Source organism: Dromiciops gliroides, chromosome 3, assembly GCF_019393635.1.
Source record: "Dromiciops gliroides isolate mDroGli1 chromosome 3, mDroGli1.pri, whole genome shotgun sequence".
Taxonomy (NCBI): domain Eukaryota; kingdom Metazoa; phylum Chordata; class Mammalia; order Microbiotheria; family Microbiotheriidae; genus Dromiciops; species Dromiciops gliroides.
Window position 1 is genome coordinate 356,152,059 of NC_057863.1, and position 20,184 is coordinate 356,172,242.

The 20,184-nt window shown below is 35.4% G+C and overlaps 1 protein-coding gene across 7 annotated transcripts in view; it reads right to left on the minus strand.

The window, feature by feature from the left end:
* Window positions 1–20,184, minus strand: part of ARHGEF12 (Rho guanine nucleotide exchange factor 12) — a 188,955-nt gene that overhangs the window by 90,034 nt on the left and 78,737 nt on the right. For 2 of the 7 annotated variants that reach the window (XM_043994776.1, XM_043994777.1), the window contains exons 2-4: window positions 3,332–3,355; window positions 1,449–1,534; window positions 826–841 (exon numbers count right to left, since the gene is read on the minus strand). In XM_043994776.1, coding sequence (XP_043850711.1) covers window positions 826–841; window positions 1,449–1,466 — 34 coding nt within the window. In that variant the 5' untranslated portion in view covers window positions 1,467–1,534; window positions 3,332–3,355. The remainder of the gene's footprint in view (window positions 1–825; window positions 842–1,448; window positions 1,535–3,331; window positions 3,356–20,184) is intronic. The other 5 variants (XM_043994774.1, XM_043994772.1, XM_043994775.1 and 2 more) reach the window with 3 other exon arrangements.

Sequence of the window (20,184 nt, forward strand, 5' to 3'; positions counted from 1 at the left end):
TAGAGAAATTCTTTAGAATAGAGTTCTAATGACTATACAGACAAAGATACTAAACAGGGCAATATCCTTAATAAAGACCACTGAATACAACTTCCCTAAATCTGTCTCTGGAGAGAATTCAACAGATCAAAGTAACAAAACCATCAGTATTTTCTTGGAGTGAGGTAGAAACTTGTGTCCCCTAAAAAGTATCTATTGTTACTGTAAGAAAAGCCACTGGGTCTCATGATCTCAAAATTAAATGAGAAACACAGAAACTGTTCTCTCCCAAACTGAGATCCAGCTTGGTAACACATTACATACTCCTACCATCCAAATCTCCTAAAATGATCACAACAAATATTTCTACTTTTCCTGTCCAAGAAGGTGGGGAATTATGGACATTTTTATTAGCTTGTCATACATTATCTTTCCTTTGTTGGATAAGATTTATTAGCTACAAGTTCACTTTTAATACTTTTCTCCCCAAAAGGGAAAGAGTAGCTTCTTTAAAATTTTTTTTTTTACTGTGAGCCATCTTACATTGAAACATGAACTATGTTTACTTTCCTTTGAAAATAGATTTCTATTCACATGTCTTGGACAAGCAACATCCTTTCTTAGCCTCCTCTTATCACATAATCTCATAGAGATATACAACTGAACATCATATCATGGGGGCACACATACATGAGTACACACACACATCTCAAAGGTCATAAAAGAATCACTCAGACAATTTTATAAACTAAATACTTAAATAGATTTATGTGGACTGGGGGTTAAAAAGAGGGAAAGGAGGTTCTATGTGTGTGGGGGGTGTATTATAACAAACAGTGAGTTTACCTTTAGAATGCAGATTCTGAATGCTCAGAAACAAAAGAGTGAGTTCAAGCAACACTATTTACATAAAATCAAATTCATTCATACTGAAAAACCCACATGCGTAATGAATATTTCAGGAAGGGACTCAAAATTACTAAGGTTTAATGTCAGATATTTCTGGGTATAGAACGCTGTTAAACTTACCACAACTGAGGCAAGGGAAAGTATCCACTATTCACTTACTTTTTTATACAATGAGATCTATTATTTATTTTGATATCATGTTAAATGTTAATCCATGACTATATCTTGAAAAACTACATTACTTTCAATTGTTTTATCCTTGCATTTATGACCTATTTGGGGCACATCTATGTTGGTTTTTTATGTTGAGCCGATGACAAGAAACACAAAGCCTACTTATATTGTTTCTGTGGAGGAAAAAATGGTTTGTAAATTCTATATAAATGTACTGTGGTAAGAAGCAGGGACTATCTGTATTCTTCCAAAACAAAGGTTTGATCCCACAGCTAAAAGTCGTTATGTGTCTCCTAACTGACTGAATGCTTGCAGGCGATTTATGCAGCTTTATGTCAAACTCTTCTACATTATGTACTCTCACAGTGAAGACGGATGGTCGTTACCTGTGGGGTCAAAGTCATGCGATGTACTGCGTTCAACTTTCTGCTTCTTGTCTGTCGGAGACTCTCGGGTCAAAATACTTGCATGCCTAAGTTTAAAATAGACAATAAAAAGGTAGGTAAGTAAATAAATAAATGGTTCGACAGATATATAAACATAAAATAACTGCATGTCAATCTCAAAATCACTAGGATGGAAACTTTGCAAAAACCTAAAAGGTTAAAAGTTTTAAAACAGGAACAAGGAAGAAGAAAGCAATTTTTTTTTGTCCTACATCTAATTTGTTCTACTTTTTTTCCTTACTCTATTCTCAAGTGGCTTAAAGCTTTAGTCTCTCTAACATACAATATTGTATGCTTCTTCAGTAATTAGATATATTTATAAACATTTAAAATGCTATTTACTCTTCATAGTTCACATTTGTATTTACACAAAAGTTTGTTCAAAAAATCTTGTAGGTTCATTAAAGATTGACCATTATTATTTTCATTTGACAAATAGGAAGACGGGTATTTAAGAGAGGCAGCTGGTGCAAATTTAAAAAACAAAAACAAACAAACCAAAAACCAATGGATTTAAGAGTGAAAGACTTAGGTTCCAGTTCCAATTCTGATAATAGCTATGCTACTATGGGCAAATCACTTAGCCTCTCTAAACCTCAGCTTCTTCAATTGTAAAATGGGGATAAGACATTTGCAATGTCTATGCAGCAGTGTTACCTGGAAAGCACTTTATAAACTGTAAAAGTTATTTCTACATATGAATTATTATTATTCACTTCTCTATCCAATAAGCATCAATTAAGCACCTACTCTATGCCACTAACTGTGCCAAACTCTGGGGTTATAAAACCTACATATATTAACAGCCAAGGTCAAATTCATTGTCTTCACTGCAATTTCGTCCATCTATACTAAAAGATAGCCAGCCAGGGAGCCAAGGTAATAATATTGAGCAAACCACACCCCAACTTGTCTAAAACTCTGACCAAAGAAACCTCAGCCAAACACTACTAAGTCTTGATAGAACTGGAACGATTACTGATTTTAAAGCTTAGACAGGACATAATCCTGAGCAAGCCAATTTATTACATTCTGGCTATAATACATAAAGGCTATTTAATCATTAGAAGAACCAATATTGGTGCTAAATCATTCTTTACACAGTTTATTCTAGATGAGAAAAAAAGCTATTACATTGCTTGTAAAACATTATGTAATATTTTATATAATTATGTTAAGATGAGAGAATAACTGCTGAAATACAAGTAGTGAAGAAAAAGAGAGCTAGTTCTTTTATCATTGGATTACATGTATATACTGGATATCTGAATTTAAATTTTCATTATATGTAAAGTTAACATTCCTTAAACATTTAAAAATTAATCAAGATTCTTGTAATGTATCAGCATGCCAGAACTCATTTCTTAAAATGAGGCCAACTGCAGTCATATACATGCTAAAAAAAAAAAAATCCCAACTGGCAATATACTCCCATCACCAACTCCAACCTAGTTCACTTCTTAAATTAGTTAGAAAGACTGAAAAATTAAGTATGTTCAGAAATTACAACCCTAAATACCATTTAACACTAACTTAACCAGACTACGATCAATATTTACAATCTACTGAAAACACATTATTAATGCAATGCTATTTTGTAAAAATAAAATTAGGAACATTAGGTATCTTTTACAATTGTAAAATATTCTGTTATTTTTAAGGTTCTAAAAAACGGAATCCTTTTCTACAATTCACATTTTCAACCCTAACATAATTAAATAAAAACATAACCTGTGATGTTTTAAACTAAATTCATAATGTATACTTAAGTCTTATAATGTAATGACTGAGAAACTTTTAAAAGTTCACAGTACTGAACTTACCTTATAGGTTTTTTGAGGGGAAACCTGAAACAAAGAAAAAAAAGTTAACATTGAAATAGCTTCTTCTAATACTGTATCAAATAGCCTAAGCTGGTAGTTTGTTTTCATCCAAACCTATGATTTAATTGATACAGGGAAACTCCAACTATGGAAAATACCTCCACTGATATAGATAATCAGCTTCTCTGTAGCAAAGCCTGAGAGAGCTGCCTAGGGCAAGAAGGAAATAAGTGGCTTGTCCATAGTCACACAGCCAAAACTTCTAGACTCCAAGGCTAGTCCTCTATTCACCATGCTAGGCTACTAGTCATCTAAGATAACATGATTCAATGGTTGATTATTTTGACCCAGAGATTCATCAAATATATAGAGAAAGAGACAGGTTAGAAGTTATCTTTTTTTAAAAGATCATAACACTCTAAATTCGAATGGATTTCTGAAGTCATCCCAATCAATCTGTACCTAAACATGAATCTCATTTATAAATATCCCTGAAAGTGTCATCTAAACTGTGCTTATTATCTCCATTAACAGGTAACATGACTCTATAATACTGCCTGATACACTTTTGGAAGTTCTAAAGATTGGGAGGATTTTCCTTATATTAAATAAAAATATGTATCTCTGCAACTCTCACTTATTATTTCTGGTTCTGCTCTCTAAGGCTATGCAGAACCAGTTTAATTTCTCTTTTATATTTCAAAGTTCTCCAAATAACTAAAGACAGCTCTCATGTCCCTAGCTCCCTATGCAAGTCTCCTCTTTGCCAAGCTAAACATTCCGGGTTCCTTTTTATTCAATCCTCAAAGAGCCCCGTCCTCCAGTTCCCTTCCTCTGGATAGATCCCAGATCTTGTTATTGTTTGATGAAGACAGTATTCTGGAGGCTATTTAGGGGAGAGTATTAACAATAGTAACCATTACCCTCACATTTATTTACAAATGTTATCTATCTATGTACATACATACACATCTATATGCGTATATTTGCAAACACACACTCTCTCTCTTTATGGCTTGCAAAAGCATATTATATACATTCTCCATTTGATTCTTAAACTATCCAATGAGATTTGGATATCCAACTGACTGGGATCACATTGCTATTATCAAAGCCTGTATAATGAATGACCTAAGTCTCTCTTGATGCCCTGGCAGTATTTTGTTCAATAAGCCACACTGCCATTCGGACTACCACTGCGAATACTATTGCTTCTATTAATGCAAACTAATATCTAATTAGCTTACTTTTTCTGCTACATCATATTCATAATGATTTTCTAGTCCACTAAAACTCCTTTACATGCTTCTAGCCATTACTGAATCCCTGTTAAATTTGTATTGCCAAAACACTTAGTGAGTCCTTCAATAACCGTGTATTTATTCTCTAAAAAACCTAGATCACCAAATAAATCTTTTCCTTCTCAGATAATGAAAATTCCAACCTTACTCTTAACAATCAAAAATGGTTAACTTAGTAAAAAAAAACCAAAATAATGATGATGGCCACTGATATTTATATAACAGTATATACAGTATCTCATTTGTATACAACTCCCCTATGAGAAAAGTACTACAAATATTATTATTCCCATTTTGCAGATAAGAAAACTGAGGTTTCAAATAGGTTAAAAGACTTGCCCAACTTCACACAGGAACTAACTTAGAAGGCCTAGGACTTACACCCAAGTCCTAAATCAAATTTCAATTCTTTTCTCACCATATAATATACTACTTCTCACTAGCACATAGTCTTATCTAGTATAACTGGGACAGTTTATAAGATGATCAGAAAGTGTCAACTTCTTTCCCCCTATGCAACTTGAATTATTTTTGTCCAAACACCCTTTTGTCAGCATGACCATTTTTAAATTACCCAAATCCTAATGCTCCATGACAGTACTATATTACCTTCTTGAAAATCACTCAAAGTTTGTTTTCTCAACTGTTTATGGCCCCCAAAGAATTCCTTAACTAATCAGGGTGGACAGTCCATTTATTTCCTACACTTGTCCCCTACCAGAGTTGTCCATGAAGGGATGAGGAATGGGTTTTGGCATTATGGAGTAAGTCCAGGGAAACAAAATACTTTCACATTATGTTATAATTTTAAAGCACCTACTAAAATATGAGAAAGTAGAAAATTTTGTGAAAAACAAATAATTGCCATTAATTTTACTACCTTTAATTATTTCAAGAATAAAGATACTGTTTTTATAAATCCACTAATTAGAAAACCACCACCCCAACCCCCAAATCTGGCTGTTAGTTATGATCCACCTTGACCAAGTTTCTGTTATACAAGGTGGACCAAAAGTCATGAAGGGGTGTCAATATTTAATAAATCCTTTATTTGTTGTTTTTAATTTACAATACCATAGCATCATATATGGTATATAGGAAATGAATTTATATTACATGTGAAAAACCAAATCTCATAAATGGTTAAAAAAAAAAGAAAAGAAAAGAAAGAAAGAAAGAAAAAATTTTCAAAAAGTTAGTAAAACATCATGACTTTTGGCCCACGTTGTATTTTGATCAAACTCATGAGCTTCTATTATAGGTGTATAGCTATAACCAACATATCTAATTATTGTTAAGAAATGGAGAAAACAGAAATTTATTGCCATTTCCTTTGGTTCTAGAGACTCGATCATATAAATGTTACTCTAAGGATTTTTCTTTTAGGATAAAACTCAACTTCTTTCTTTGAAAAGATGACTTTCTTCAGGTAAAAACAAACTATCAGTGAAATCAAGATGGTGCAATAAAATAAGGACTCACCTGAGCTCTCCCAAATTCCCCACCAAAAAACTTGAAAATAACTCCTCAAATCAAATCCTAGAGCAGCAGAACCAACAAGGAGTGGGGCTAAACCAATATTCCAGAGCAGGAAAACATAGGAGGTCAGAGGGAAAGATCTGACTCAGCAGGCTGATAGTTGGAACTGAAGTCCAGCCACATTAGAAGTGGGGATGAGGGTGATGATGGGGATGCTGAAGCTGCCAGCCGCAGTCTGTAGAGGCAGTTCTTCAATGCCAACAACAACTTTAGGAACTCTCAATTGATAGATAGTAAGGGGGTCAGACAAGTGGTCACAAGGAGACTGCAGTGGACCCTTTGCTGACACTAACTACAGGACCCTGTGACATTGCCCATACTTCTAGGTCACAGTCCCAGAAACATTAGCACACTAGTGCTTTCAGCCACAATGGGGCAGGGACCCTAATCACAGATTCAGGGAAGAGAAGAGTGTTTTTGGTCACTCACAGACCAAATTACGGGCCAAGAGGGCAGTGATCACACCTTTCTTTGGATTAGACCACCTTAAAAGAACCAAAAAACTGCAGACCCCAGAGCTAGTTCTGAAATACCAGCAAAGAAGGTCTGAAGCTTGAGACAGTGCTCTCTCCACCCCAGATGAAAGCCCAACTTTAACATAAAGTTATAAATCAAGAAATAGGCTGGAAAATGAGCAAGCAATAAAAGAACCTGACCCTGGAAAATTACTATAGTGGCAGGGAGGATCAAGACACAAACTCAGAAGAAGACAACAAAGTCAAAACGGCTTACATCTAAAGCCTCAAAACAAAATGTGAATTGATTGCATACCCAAAAAGAATTCTTGGATTAGCTCAAAAATTATTTTTAAAAATCAAATAAGAGAGGTAGAGGAAAAACTGGGGGTGGGGGAGACTGAGAATGATGCAAATATCTATATCTATACCTATATCTATATAAAACAGAGTCAACAGCTTGGTAAAGCAGGCACGAAAAAATACTAAAGAAATTAACACCTTAAAAAGCAGAATTGGCCACATTAAAAAAGAGGTACAAAAGCTCACTGAAGAAAATCATTCTTTAAAAATTAGAATTAGGCAAATAGAAGTTAATGACTTTATGAGACATCAAGAAACTATACAACAAAGTCAAAAGAATGAAAAAATATTTAAAAATGTGAAATATCTCACTGGAAAAACAAATTACCTGGAAAATAAAACCAGGAGATAATTTAAGAATTATTGGACTACCTGAAAGCTATGATCAAAACAAAAATGAACAAACCAACAACAATAACAACAACAAAAAAGCTTAGACATTATCTTTAAAGAAATTATCAAGCAAAACTGTCCTGATATCCTGGAACCAGAGGATAAAATAGAAATGGAAAGAATCCACCAATCAAAGAAATCCCAAAATGAAAACTTCAAGGAATATTACAGCCAAATTCCAGAGCACGGAGGTCAAGGAGAAAATATTACAAGCAGTTAGAAAGAAACAATACAAAAAACCACGTAGCCACAGTCAGGATAACACAAGATTTGGCAGCTTTGATATTAAATGACTGGGGAACCTGGAATGTGATATTTTGGAGGGCAAAGAAGCTTAGACTAGACTAAAGAATCACCTACCCAGCAAAACTGAGCATAATCCTACAGGGGAAAATAGATATTCAATGAAATAGAGAACTTTTGAGCATTCCTGATGAAAAGACCATAATGCATAAACTCAAGAAGCATTAAAAGGTAAACAGGAAAGAGAAATTATTAGGGATTCAATAAGGTTAAACTTTATACACTTTTACATTGGAATAATGATACTTGAAACTCTTAAAGGCTTTATCATTATTAGGACAGTTAGATAAAAAATTATAAAGGATAAGAAAGAGGGATACACTGGGAGAAGGGGTAAGGGAGCAGTGGAATAGAGTGAAATATCTCATAAAAGAAACAAAAAAGGAAGAGCTTTTACAAGGGAGGGGAAGCAGGTAGTTGACAGATAATGCTTGAATTTTACTCCCATCTGAATTGGTTCAAAAAGGGAATAACATACACATTCATATGGGTATAGAAATTTTTCTTACTATCAGGGAAGCAGATGAGGAGGGGGCTGAGAAGGAGAGGGTGATAGGAAAGCAGATTAGGGGAGGCAATGGTCAGAAGTAAAACAGAATTTTAAGGAGGGACAGGGTAAAAGGAAAAAGAAATAAGGATAAACAGGGAAAATAGGATAGAATGAAATACAAAGTACTCATAATTATGAATATGAAAGGGATGAATTCACCCATAAAACAGATGCAGATAGCAGTATATATTAAAAAGCCAAATCTGACAATATGTTGTTTACAAGAGATAGAGTAAAGGTAAGGGACTGGGGCAGAATGTTATATTTTACCTGATGCAAAAAAGCAGGGGTCGTCATCATTATTTCATAGAAAGCAAAAGCAAAAATAGATCTAATTAAAAGAGATAAAGGGACAGCTAGGTGGCGCAGTGGATAGAACATTGGCCCTGGATACAGGAGGACCTGAGTTCAAATCTGACCCCAGACACTTGACACTTACTAGCTGTGTGACCTTGGGCAAGTCACTTAATCCCAGTTGCCTCACCAAAAAACAAACAAAAAATTGTTTGGGCAGCTAGGTGGCGCAGTAGATAAAGCACAGGCCCTGGATTCAGGAAGACCTGAGTTCAAATGTGGCCTCAGACACTTAACAATTACTAGCTGTGTGACCCTGGGCAAGTCACTTAACCCCAAATGCCTCACAAAAAAACAAAAAACAAAAAAAGAGATAAGCAGGTAAATAACATTTTATTAAAAGGTAACAAAGTGAAGTAATATCAATACTAAACACATATATACTAAATGGTATAGCATCCAAATTAAAGGAAAAATTAAATGAGTTACAGGAGATATACAATAAAACTATACTAGTAGGGGCAGCTAGGTGGCACTGTGGATAGAGCACTGGCCTTGGAGTCAGGAGGATCTGAGTTCAAATTCAGACTCAGACACTTAACACTTACTAGCTGTGTGACCCTGGGCAAGTCACTTAACCCCAATTGCCTCACACACACACATACAAAAAAACCCCAAAACTATACTAGTTAGGGACTTCAACTTTCTCCTCTCAGAGCTAGATAAATGTAACCAAAAAAACAAATAAACAAGAAAGAAGTTAAGGAGATGAATAGCATTTTAGAAATTTTAGAAATGTTAGACCTCTGGAGAAAACTGAGTAGGAACAGAAAGAAATACATCCTTTTCACGGTGGTACATGGCAACTACACAAAACCTGATCATTTCTTAAGATATAAAAACCTTACAACTAAAACTAGAAAAGCAAAAATATTAAATGCATCCTTTTTAGAGCATAATGCAGAAAAAAAATTCAATAAAGGGCTGTGGAAACACAGATTGAAAATTAATTAGAAACTAATTTAATCCTAAAGAACGGGTTAAAAAAAAAAAACCAACAAATCATAGAAACAATAACTTCCTTAAAGAGACTGACAACAAGACAACATACCAACATTCATGAGATGCTGCCAAAAGAGTACTATGGGGAAATTTTATATCTTTAAACACGTACATCAATAAAATAGAGAAAGAACAGATCGATGAATTGGGTGTGCAACTAAAAAGAACTTTAAAAGAAACAAACTAAAAGTCCCCAATTAAACACCAAATTGGAAATAAAACAAAGAAAACCACTGAACTAATAAATAAAACTAGAAACAGGTTTTATGAAAAAAAAAATTGATAAACTATCACTACTTTGATTTTTTTTTAAAAAGAAAGAAAATCAAATAACCACTGTCAAAAATGAAAAGAGTAAATTCAGCACCAATTAAGAGGAAATTAAAGCAAATATTAGGAGCTATTTTGCCCAATTAAATGCCAAAAAATCTAATAATCTAAGTAAAATGGGTGGATATTTCCAAAAACATAAATTGTCCAGAACAGAATATTTAAATAGTCCCATCTTAGAAAAAGCAAGTGAACAAGTCATAAATGATCTCCCTAAGAAAAAGTCCCCAGGACCAGACAGATTCGCATACAAATTCTACCAAATATTTAAAGAACAATTAATTCTGTGATGTTTAAAATCTAAATTGTGGTCGCCTTAAATTAGAAGCTTCAGCACCAGTCTTTGGGCATTACACATTTATTAAAGCATGCAGGTGTTCAAAAGGAGTTCAGAAAGTTAAGAAAAAGCCTATCTCGCATAGAGTTCCAGCCTGGTTGGGTTCTACCTCAAGTCCTCCTCCAGGAGCCTGCTTTAATCAGGAACTGTACAGCAAGCTGACTGTGGAAGCTTTTTATAGTTCTGGAACAGAGGCGGTCCTTACACACTGCTTCAAGCTGACTGGTTGGCATCATCCAAATCCATTGGTTCTGAAGGTGTTCTCAAGGTGTGATTACAATCCAGTTAACTTGAAGTAGGCTAATCAGCAGTTAGTCACTCTCACTTGATTCAATCAGTCTAGATTAATCTCCAGGGGGTCTTTGAGTATCTGCTAAATCTCATTATTTCATCACAATTCTAAAACCATATAAACTATTTGGAAAAACAGACAAAGAAGTAGTCCTACCAAATTCTTTTTACAACACAAATATAGTGATGATACTTAAAGCAAGAACAGCAAAAACAGAAAAAGAAAACTATAAGATAATTTCCCTAATGAAACACTGGTGTAAAAATTTTCTTTTTTGTTTTGTTTTTTGGGTTTTTTGCGGGGCAGTGAGGGTTAAGTGACTTGCCCAGGGTCACACAGCTAATAAGTGTCAAGTGTCTGAGGCCAGATTTGAACTCAGGTCCTCCTGAATCCAAGGCTGGTGCTTTATCCACTGTGCCACCTAGCTGCCCCAATGCAAAAAATTTTTTAATAAAGTACTAGTAAGGAGATCACAGCAATATATCACAAAGATCATATACAATGACCAGATGGAATTTATAACAGGAATGCAGGCCTGGTTGGATATGGGGGGAAATATCAGTATAATTAACCATATCAACAACAAAAACCATAAGATTATCTCAACAGATACAGAAAAGGCTTTTGACAAAATACAACACTTGTTCCTATTAAAAATACTGGAAAACATAGGAATAAATAGACCTTTCTTTAAAATGACAAGTAGCATATACCTAAAACCAAAAGCAAACATCATCTGTAAAGGGGATAAGCTAGAAGCCTTTCCACTAACAGCAAGGATATCCAATATCACCACTATTATTCAATATTGTATTAGAAATGCCAGCTATAGCAATTAAGAGAAAAAAAGAAATTAAAGGAATTAGAATAGGAAATGAGGAAACAAAACTATCACTCTGTAGATGATATGCTTAAAGAATTCTAGAGAATCAACTAAAAACTAGCTGAAATTATTAACAACTTCAGCAAAAATGCAAATTATAAAATAAACCCACACAAATCATTAGCATTTCTATATATAAGCAAGAAAGTCAAGTAGCAAGAGATAGAAAAATTCCATTTAAAATAACAGCAAATAATATCAAATACTTGGGAGTCTATCTTCCAAGACAAACCCAGGAACCATATGAACACAATTAAAATTAAATCTAAACAACCAGAGAATTTTTTTTTTTTAAGTGAGGCAGTTGGGGTTAAGTGACTTGCCCAGGGTCACACAGCTTGTAAGTGTTAAGTGTCTGAGGCCAGATTTGAACTCAGGTCCTCCTGACTCCAGGGCTGGTGCTCCATCCACTGCGCCATCTAGCTGCCCCTAACCAGAGAAATATTAATTGCTCATGGGTAGGCTGAACCAAGATAATAAAAATGTTAATTCTACTTAAATTAACTTATTTGGTACCATACAAACAAAATGAAGGGAATTAATGAAAAAAAATGTGAAGAAAGGTAGTCTAGCAGTGTCAGATCTCAAACTGTATTACAAAGCTATAATCATCAAAACAATTTGTTACTGGTTAAGAAACAAGTGGTGAACCAGTGAAATAGATTATATAGTAATTATAGTACAGATTACAGTAGTAAATGACCATAGTAATCTAGTGTTTGATAAACCCCCAAATCCAAGCTTTTGCATCAAAAACTCACTATTTCACAAAAACTGATGGGAAAACTAGAAAGCAGCTTGGCACAAAATAAATGCACACTAGGATCTCCCAGAATATACCAAGATAAGGTCAAAATAGGTACATGATTTAGAAATAAAGGATATGGAACAGCTAGATGGGTGCAGTGGATAAAGCACCAACCCTGGATTCAGGAGGACCTGAGTTCAAATTTGGCCTGAGACACTTGACACTTACTGGCTGTGTGACCCTAGGCAAATCACTTAACCCTCATTGCCCTGCAAAATTAATTAATTAATTAATTAAAGAAGAAAGAAAGAAAGGATGATATCATAAGCAAATTAGGTGAGCATGAAACCACCTGTCAGATCTATGGATAATGGAAGGATTTATGTGCAAATAAAAAAATAGAGAACATTACAGGAAATAAAATGGATAATTTTTATTATATTAAATTAAAAAGGTCTTACACAAATAAAACCAATGCAGCCGAGATTAGAAGGAAAGCAGAATATTAGGAAGTAATTTTTACAGCACATGTCTCTGATAGAAACCTTATTTCACAAATATATAGAGAACTAAGTCAAAGTTAGAAGAATACAAGTCATTCCCCCAAATAATATATCAAAAAAAGGATATAAACAGTTTTCAGATGAAGAAATAAAAGCTATCTTTAGCAATATGAAAAAATGCTCTAAATCACTACTGATTAGAGAAATGCGAATTAAAACAACTGTGAGGTACCTCCTCACACCTATTAGATTGGCTAGTATGACAGAAAAGGAAAATGACAAATGTTGGAGAGGATGTGGGAAAACTGGGACACTAATCTACTGTTAAGAGTTGTAAACTGGGGCAGCTAGGTGGCACAGCGGATAAAGCACTGGCCTTGGATTCAGGAGGACCTGAGTTCAAATCTGTCCTCAGACACTTGACACTTAACTAGCTGTGTGACCCTGGGTAAGTCACTTAACCCTCATTCCTGCCCCCACCCCAAAAGTTATGAACTGATCAAACCATTATGTAGAGCAATTTCGAACTATGCCCAAAGAGCTATAAAACTGTGGATTCCCTTTGACCCAGAAATACCACTACTAGGTCTATGTCCCAAGGGAATTTAAAAAAGGGGGGGGGGGGAGCGGGAATGGACCTGTATGTACAAAAATGTTTAAAGCAGCTGTTTTTGTGGTATGTATATAAGGGCTATTTTTACATAATAGTTGCTAAATTCAGAATTTTGAAAATGGGATAAATAAAGCTAAGTTTTCAAAATTCACTTTATCTTTTTTTGAAAACTGTAGCATTTGCCCTTCTCTGATTTTGTTGTTGTTGTTGTTGTTTTTGCAACTCTCTTTATTCTGGTAATTCCTCAGGGGTTACTAATATAATTTCAACAATATATGGGGTAAAATTCCTGGTGAGAAGACCAACTGATTTAGAGTAATTAAGTGATCCTACTTTTAGGCTTGAATTCTACCTTCAAATTTGTCTTTATTCTGTTCTACAATTTCCAGTCTGAACATCATCCTCTAAATAAGAGTATAACCTTTTTTTGTGTCATGAACCCTTTGACAGGCTGGTGAATTCTATTGGCCTGTTCTCAGAACAGTGTTTTTAAATGCATAAAAGACCTAGTATTAGAAAGGAAAGCAATTATATTGAAATAGTTAGCAAAAAAAATTTTAACAAGTTTATGGACCCCAGATTCTTGCTCTGCATAAAGGAGATAAATGGAACTAAAAGATCATAGATCAGATTAGAAGACTGATAGCTGCAAAGAATCTATGAGATGACAGTCCAATAACTCCTTTATTTTACAGAAGCTAAAACTGAGGCTATGTGAGAAGTCATTTGTCTTAGGTTATAGAGATAGCTGGTAATGGCTGAAGCCCAGATTCTAATTCAGGTCTTTGACTCCCAAATTCCTTGAAGGAAAGGAATGTGCCAAGTATTTTATAAATATTAAATGGATGAATCAACAGAATGGTATGAAGTGAACTAATCTAAAATCCCAGCTTCTCTAAGAAGCCCTTCCCGGTCCCCCTTAATGATACTGCATTTCCTCTGAGATTATTTCCAATTTATTCTATACACAGAGTGTCCCAAAGTCTTAGTGTAGTTTTAAGCTATTAAAGAACTAAGCTGCACTAAGACTTTTGATTATTCCATTGTTTTTAGTCTGGTTCGATTCTTCATGACCCCATTTGGGGTTTTCTTGGCAAAGATATTGGAGTGGTTTGCCATTTCCTTCTCTATCTCATTTCATAGATGAGGAAACTGAGGCAAACAGGGTTAAGTGACCTGAGGCCACAATGAACTTACAATGTTTCTTCCTGACTGCAGGCCGGACACTCTATCCACTGTGCCACGTAGCTGACCTAAGACTTTTGGAACACACTCTTTATCTTTTTTGTGCATAGTTATGTTTGCAAGTTTTCTTCATAAGCTATATATGCTCCTTGAGGGCTGTTTTCCCCCCTTTGTTTCCCTAACAGTATAGTACCTGGCACATAGGAGGATCTTAATTAAATAGTTGCTGACTTTACTTTTGCCACAGCATTGTCACCTCTTTTTTTTCCACCCCTTCCTTAGGACACTACAACAGTAAAGAAAATTCATTCATTTATTCACCAACTGAATTTTTTGTTTTTTAAAGATTGGTTCTCCCTATGTCACCTAGGCTCAAAGTGCTCACAAACCGAATCCCCCAAATGATGAGCACAGAAGCTTTAATCTGCTCCATTTCCAAATTGGCCCAACCTGTCAGATATCTATTCTCTGCTGTACAGGTAGTCTCATTCCTAGAAAGCACACAGTAGAATATATTCATCATGGTAGAGATTTTCTTTTTCCCCCTTCCTTCCTTCTTTTTTTTTTCTTTTTGCCTTTTCTGGAACCAAAGCTTAAGCACAAGTGATAGCACGATTTATAACTTATAAAGTAATCGATTTTATCTACTAAACATTTAGAATGTATACTATTGACAGAAAAGACTTTTTTGTAGCCATTCTGAAGGAACAACAACAACAACAAAAAAAAAAAAAAAAAAAAACACCTGAAACTATCTGTAGGAATAGTTAACACTTTACTGACCTAGACTCTCAAAAGAAACAATTGGTGGAAGAAAGGTATTAACTCCTCAGAATGGACTATGAACTCTATAAGGACACTGATCCTCAGAGTCCTGTAGAGAAGTACATATAATGGAAACTTCATGAGAACTGAGGGGGCAGTTAGGTGGTGCAGCGGTTAGAGTACTGGCCCTGGAGTCAAGAGGATCTAAGTTCAAATCCAGCTTCAGACACTTGACACTTAATAGCTGTGTGACCCTGGGCAAGTCACTTAACCCTGACTGCCCCAAACATCCAGGGCCATCTCCAATTAACCTGATGTATATCTTGCTATTAGACCCGGATGGCTCTGGTGACTTTGCACAGCCCTCCCTCACTTAAATCCAATTCACTGCAAGTCACGACATCGTGGTCCTCTTTGAGAACCTGAAGGACAAACAACAACAACAACAACATGAGAACTCCACAAAGAGTAACTGAGAGCCATTAGTTTACCCTTTGGCCATAAGTACTCCCTAAGTCTGAGCATACTCTCCTTGGGGCCCTAATTGTGCAAGGGAAGATTAAGTCTCTAGTTTGGAGGAATGCTTCTGGCTGACAATCACAGGGAAGCACATTGGATGGGGGTTCAAAAACCATAATACTAGGAACCTCAAACTTCTATGGCTACCCCTGGAACCCTAAAAAAGAAAAAGAAATACCTGCCTTCTGGGAGCCCAGCCCATCAACGCAAGTGGAAGTTGAAAAATTAGCCCTGGAAGGGGTGTCAGATATGTGAACTAAGGTGGCCCAGCAAAAGATTTCATAAAAAGCATACATCTATCTATCTTACACAGCTCTAGTGGAAAAGTAGACTGGCTTATAAAATCACCTTGGATCAGGAGTCTGAAAGTGATACCTCTCATCAACATCTCTCTCTCTCTGCCTTTGTACACATACAGCTACAGATCATGAAAATGTAAAAAAGCTTTCAGAATTATACATCTAGAGCTACAAGGGAGCTCAGAGACCACCTAATCCAAAGACTTGACCAAGGTAATACATTTGGTAATGATTATAGGTGGGATTTGAACCTAGATCCAGAGTTAATGCTCTTTGCATTGTACCAATCTAATCCAACAAATATTTAAGAAGCACCTACTTTGTATAAAAGCACCACACTAAATGCAGGGGATATAAAGACAAAGGCGGCTCCAACCTCTAGCCCAGATAATTGGTTGGTTCAGTTACAGAACACTCAGGCAAAAAACACTTGGAAGTGCCAAAATTTTAAATTAATTAAGAAAGAAAATAGAGATTCAAGGAATAAACAACATTCAAATAGTTTTTAAATACTTTGAAAAAGCCAATCAAAATGTCTTAGGGCTAGAATTCCAGCTTTAATTCACTTCAAATTCAAGTAAAAGGAATCCCATTACATCATTTTCAGTGTTAAGTCATTTTAAAACGAATAGGATAGGGACATAATAGATGAAATTTCAGTCTAGACTTGTAATTTTTCTGGCCACTAGCCTCATAAAATTTTTTAAAGCTCACAATATTTTAGTTGACTATACATACTACATGATAGCAAATGTTTTTAAATAAACCAGATTTTCTATCTTCTTTTATATGCCAAAAATGATTAGGACATTTTGTGGTCTAGATATCTATATCTATCTATAGATATATCTAGATAGATACGTCAAATTTCATTTTTTATTCCTATATAATGATTTTTAGTCTAGGCCTAGTGCTATATGATTTCTCACAAAATAAGCAACCAAAACAGAAGGTAGTTTGTCTGCAATATATAAGAGCTCTTAAGTACAGGGATTTATCAGATAATGCCAATATCCCATAAATCTAAACTCAATCAATATAGAACTGAAGGCGGTTAAGCCTCTGGAAAGCAGAGTACAACAGAACTAATAAGCAAATGAGAAGAGGAGTTTTTTTTTTTTTTTTTTTTTGCGGGGCAATGGTGGTTAAGTGACTTGCCCAGGGTCACACAGCTAGTAAGTGTCAAGTGTCTGAGGCCGGATTTGAACTCAGGAACTCCTGAATCCAGGGCCGGTGCTTTATCCACTGCACCACCTAGCTGCCCCTGGAGATATTTTTTAAAAAGAATAACTGTCTCTAGCTTTATCCCTCATTCAAAATCTATTTTTAGGGAATCATCACTGTAAAGACAAGGCTCTGAATTACAGAAACAATACCACGAATTTTTAGAAATGAAAAAAAAACAGCACCGGTAAATAAAATATGAACATTTGGCTACAATGAAGTAACCAAGACATTTTAATGAACAAACTACCATACAGATCAAATGTATGCAGGAGGATAGAGCTGAGCTAGTGATAAAAACATCCTTGTTATTTCAGTAGGCGTATAAGTCAGGAGCCACAGCTGACAGAATGACTCATGGGAGAATTTTTCATGGTGTTATTAGTTTTAAATTTCTGCCAGTTAGGTGAGGGGTTCTTATCTCCATTCTAGCAGTGCAAAAGACTAACATACAAGGAAATCAGAAATCCTACTGAAATCTCCCCTCTAGCAGAATAAAAAGTCAATTGATCAAAACAACATAATTTCCCATTTAAATAAATGAAAGTTTATTCAACTGCTACTTTGATTAAAGCACTAAAAAAAGATATCAGTCATAATGTTTTGCAGAATCAAATTAGAAATTACAGACTGTATTTTGTTGTTGTTTCTATGGCACTCTTTTCAAAAGTCACAAATTCAATTCTAACATTTATTAGTTACCTAGTATATGCTTAGCACAGTTGGGTAGAAATTTGAAATTTGAATTTGAAATCAGAAAACCTGGGTTTGAATCCTGCTTCTAAAACCAAACAATTGTGTAACCCTGACCAAGTCACTAAAGCTCTCTGTTTCTCTCAGTTTCCTCATTTGTAAAATGAGGGGGTTGGACTAGACAATCTTTAACATCTATTCCAGTTCTAAATCTATGATTTTTATTGCGGGTGGGGGGGGGGAGAGTGGGGGATGGGGGATGGGGAAAAATAGAACAATCCTTGACCTATTTCTACACCCTCTGGTAAAAGGGATATGAAATATAGACAAAAACTGTGCCATTAGGATTTGGGAACAGGAAAAACTTCATGCACAGAGGTGATAGTACGTAAGCTAGGCTCAAAGGAAGAGGAATAGTTCAAAATGCTATTCATGCAAAGGCTCCTTCCTTATTGCTTACAAATATGTGTAGAACAGCTCTATCCTTTAAAAACCACAGCTTGACCCTACTAACCCATCAAGCTATATAAGTCTTCTATAGTCCTCTCACTTCTCTTATATAGCCAAACTCATGGCGGGTGGGGGTGGGGGTGGGGGTGGGGAAGGAACCTGTATAATCATTTCCTTATCATCCTTTTCTCTAATACACTTTCTGGTATCTTGAAAACTGGCTTCCCATCCCACTACTCTAGTGGCAACTGGTCTCTCCAGTTACCCATGATCTCTTAATAATTAAATCCAAAAGCCTTTTCTCGATACTCATTCTTCTTGACTTCTCCGCAGCTTGATAATGCAGCTATTGAGCTCTTTTCCCCTTCCTCTCCATCCTTGATACTCCAAGAACTTTTCCTGACATTGCTCTGTCCTGATTTTTCCCCTATCTTACACTGCTGGGTATCTCTAGCTATATGTGGCATCTCATCAATTCAAAATGTCCCAAACAAAACTAATTAAAGATGATATGGGACCTTGGAAGTCAAATAATTCAACTCTGACATTTTACAGATAAGGCGCTAGAGGATTAAGTGACTTGCCCAAGGTCACACATGTAGGAGGAGTCAAAGTTGTGTAAATTGATGTCTTCTGACTAGAGTCAGTGCTCCGTTCGTTCGTTGTACCATTCACTCTTTTTGTAGCACTCCTTTGTTCCTTATATGTTTGTATTTATTTTGCCTTCTCCTTTAGAATCTAAGAACCCTGAGGGCAGGACATTATCTTTGCTTTTTTTAAAATTCCCAGTGATTGGCACATTGTAAGTGCCAATAAAAAATTTGTGTATTTCTTGATTGTCTCTCTCTCTCAAACTTCACAATTTCTTTTGATTACACTACTTCTCTTTAATTAAAAAAATCTTCCTGATGCATTAAAAAATGCTGCCATCTAGATTCAAACTTGTAACAATAAGGAATGGTTAAGCAAAATGAACTGAAACACTGATGATATCTAATAGCACATGCTTCATTCTACACCTGCAGTCTAACATCTACTTCTCTACCAGGAGAAGGGAGATATTTTTCACCATCAGTTCTCTTAGAATTAAGACTGGTCACTGAATTAATCTATATTCTGATGTCTTTTCAGTGTTATTTTCTATTATATTATTGTGGTCATTATGTATGCTGTTTTTTAGGTTCTTTGTATTTTGCTCTGCATCAGTTTAATACAGGTCTTCCTCAGTTTCATTCAATTTTTCATATTTATCATTACTTAGAGCAAAAAAAAACATTCATATATCACAATCTGCTCAACTACCCCTCAACCACTGGGCACCTACTTTATTTCTAGTTCTTTTTTTTTTCTGTTACCATAAAAATATTAAATAAACATGTTGTTATACATGGGATTTTTCTATCTTTGACCTTTAAAGGATATATGCCAAATACAGGGAATACTGGGTCAAAAGGGGCAGCTAGGTGGTGGAGTGGATAGAGCACAGAACCTGGATTCAGAAGGACCTGGGTTCAAATCTGACCTCAGACACTTGACACTTATTAGCTGTGTGACCCTGGGAAAGTCACTTAACCTCCACTGCCTGCCCAAAAAACAAACAAAAAAAACACAGAAGAGTGGGATCAATTCATAGTTTTTTGTTTCTTTGGTTTTTTTTTGAAGGGCAATGAGGGTTAAGTGACTTGCCCAGGGTCACACAGCTAGTTAAGTGTCAAGTGTCTGAGTCTGGATTTGAACTCAGGTCCTCCTGAA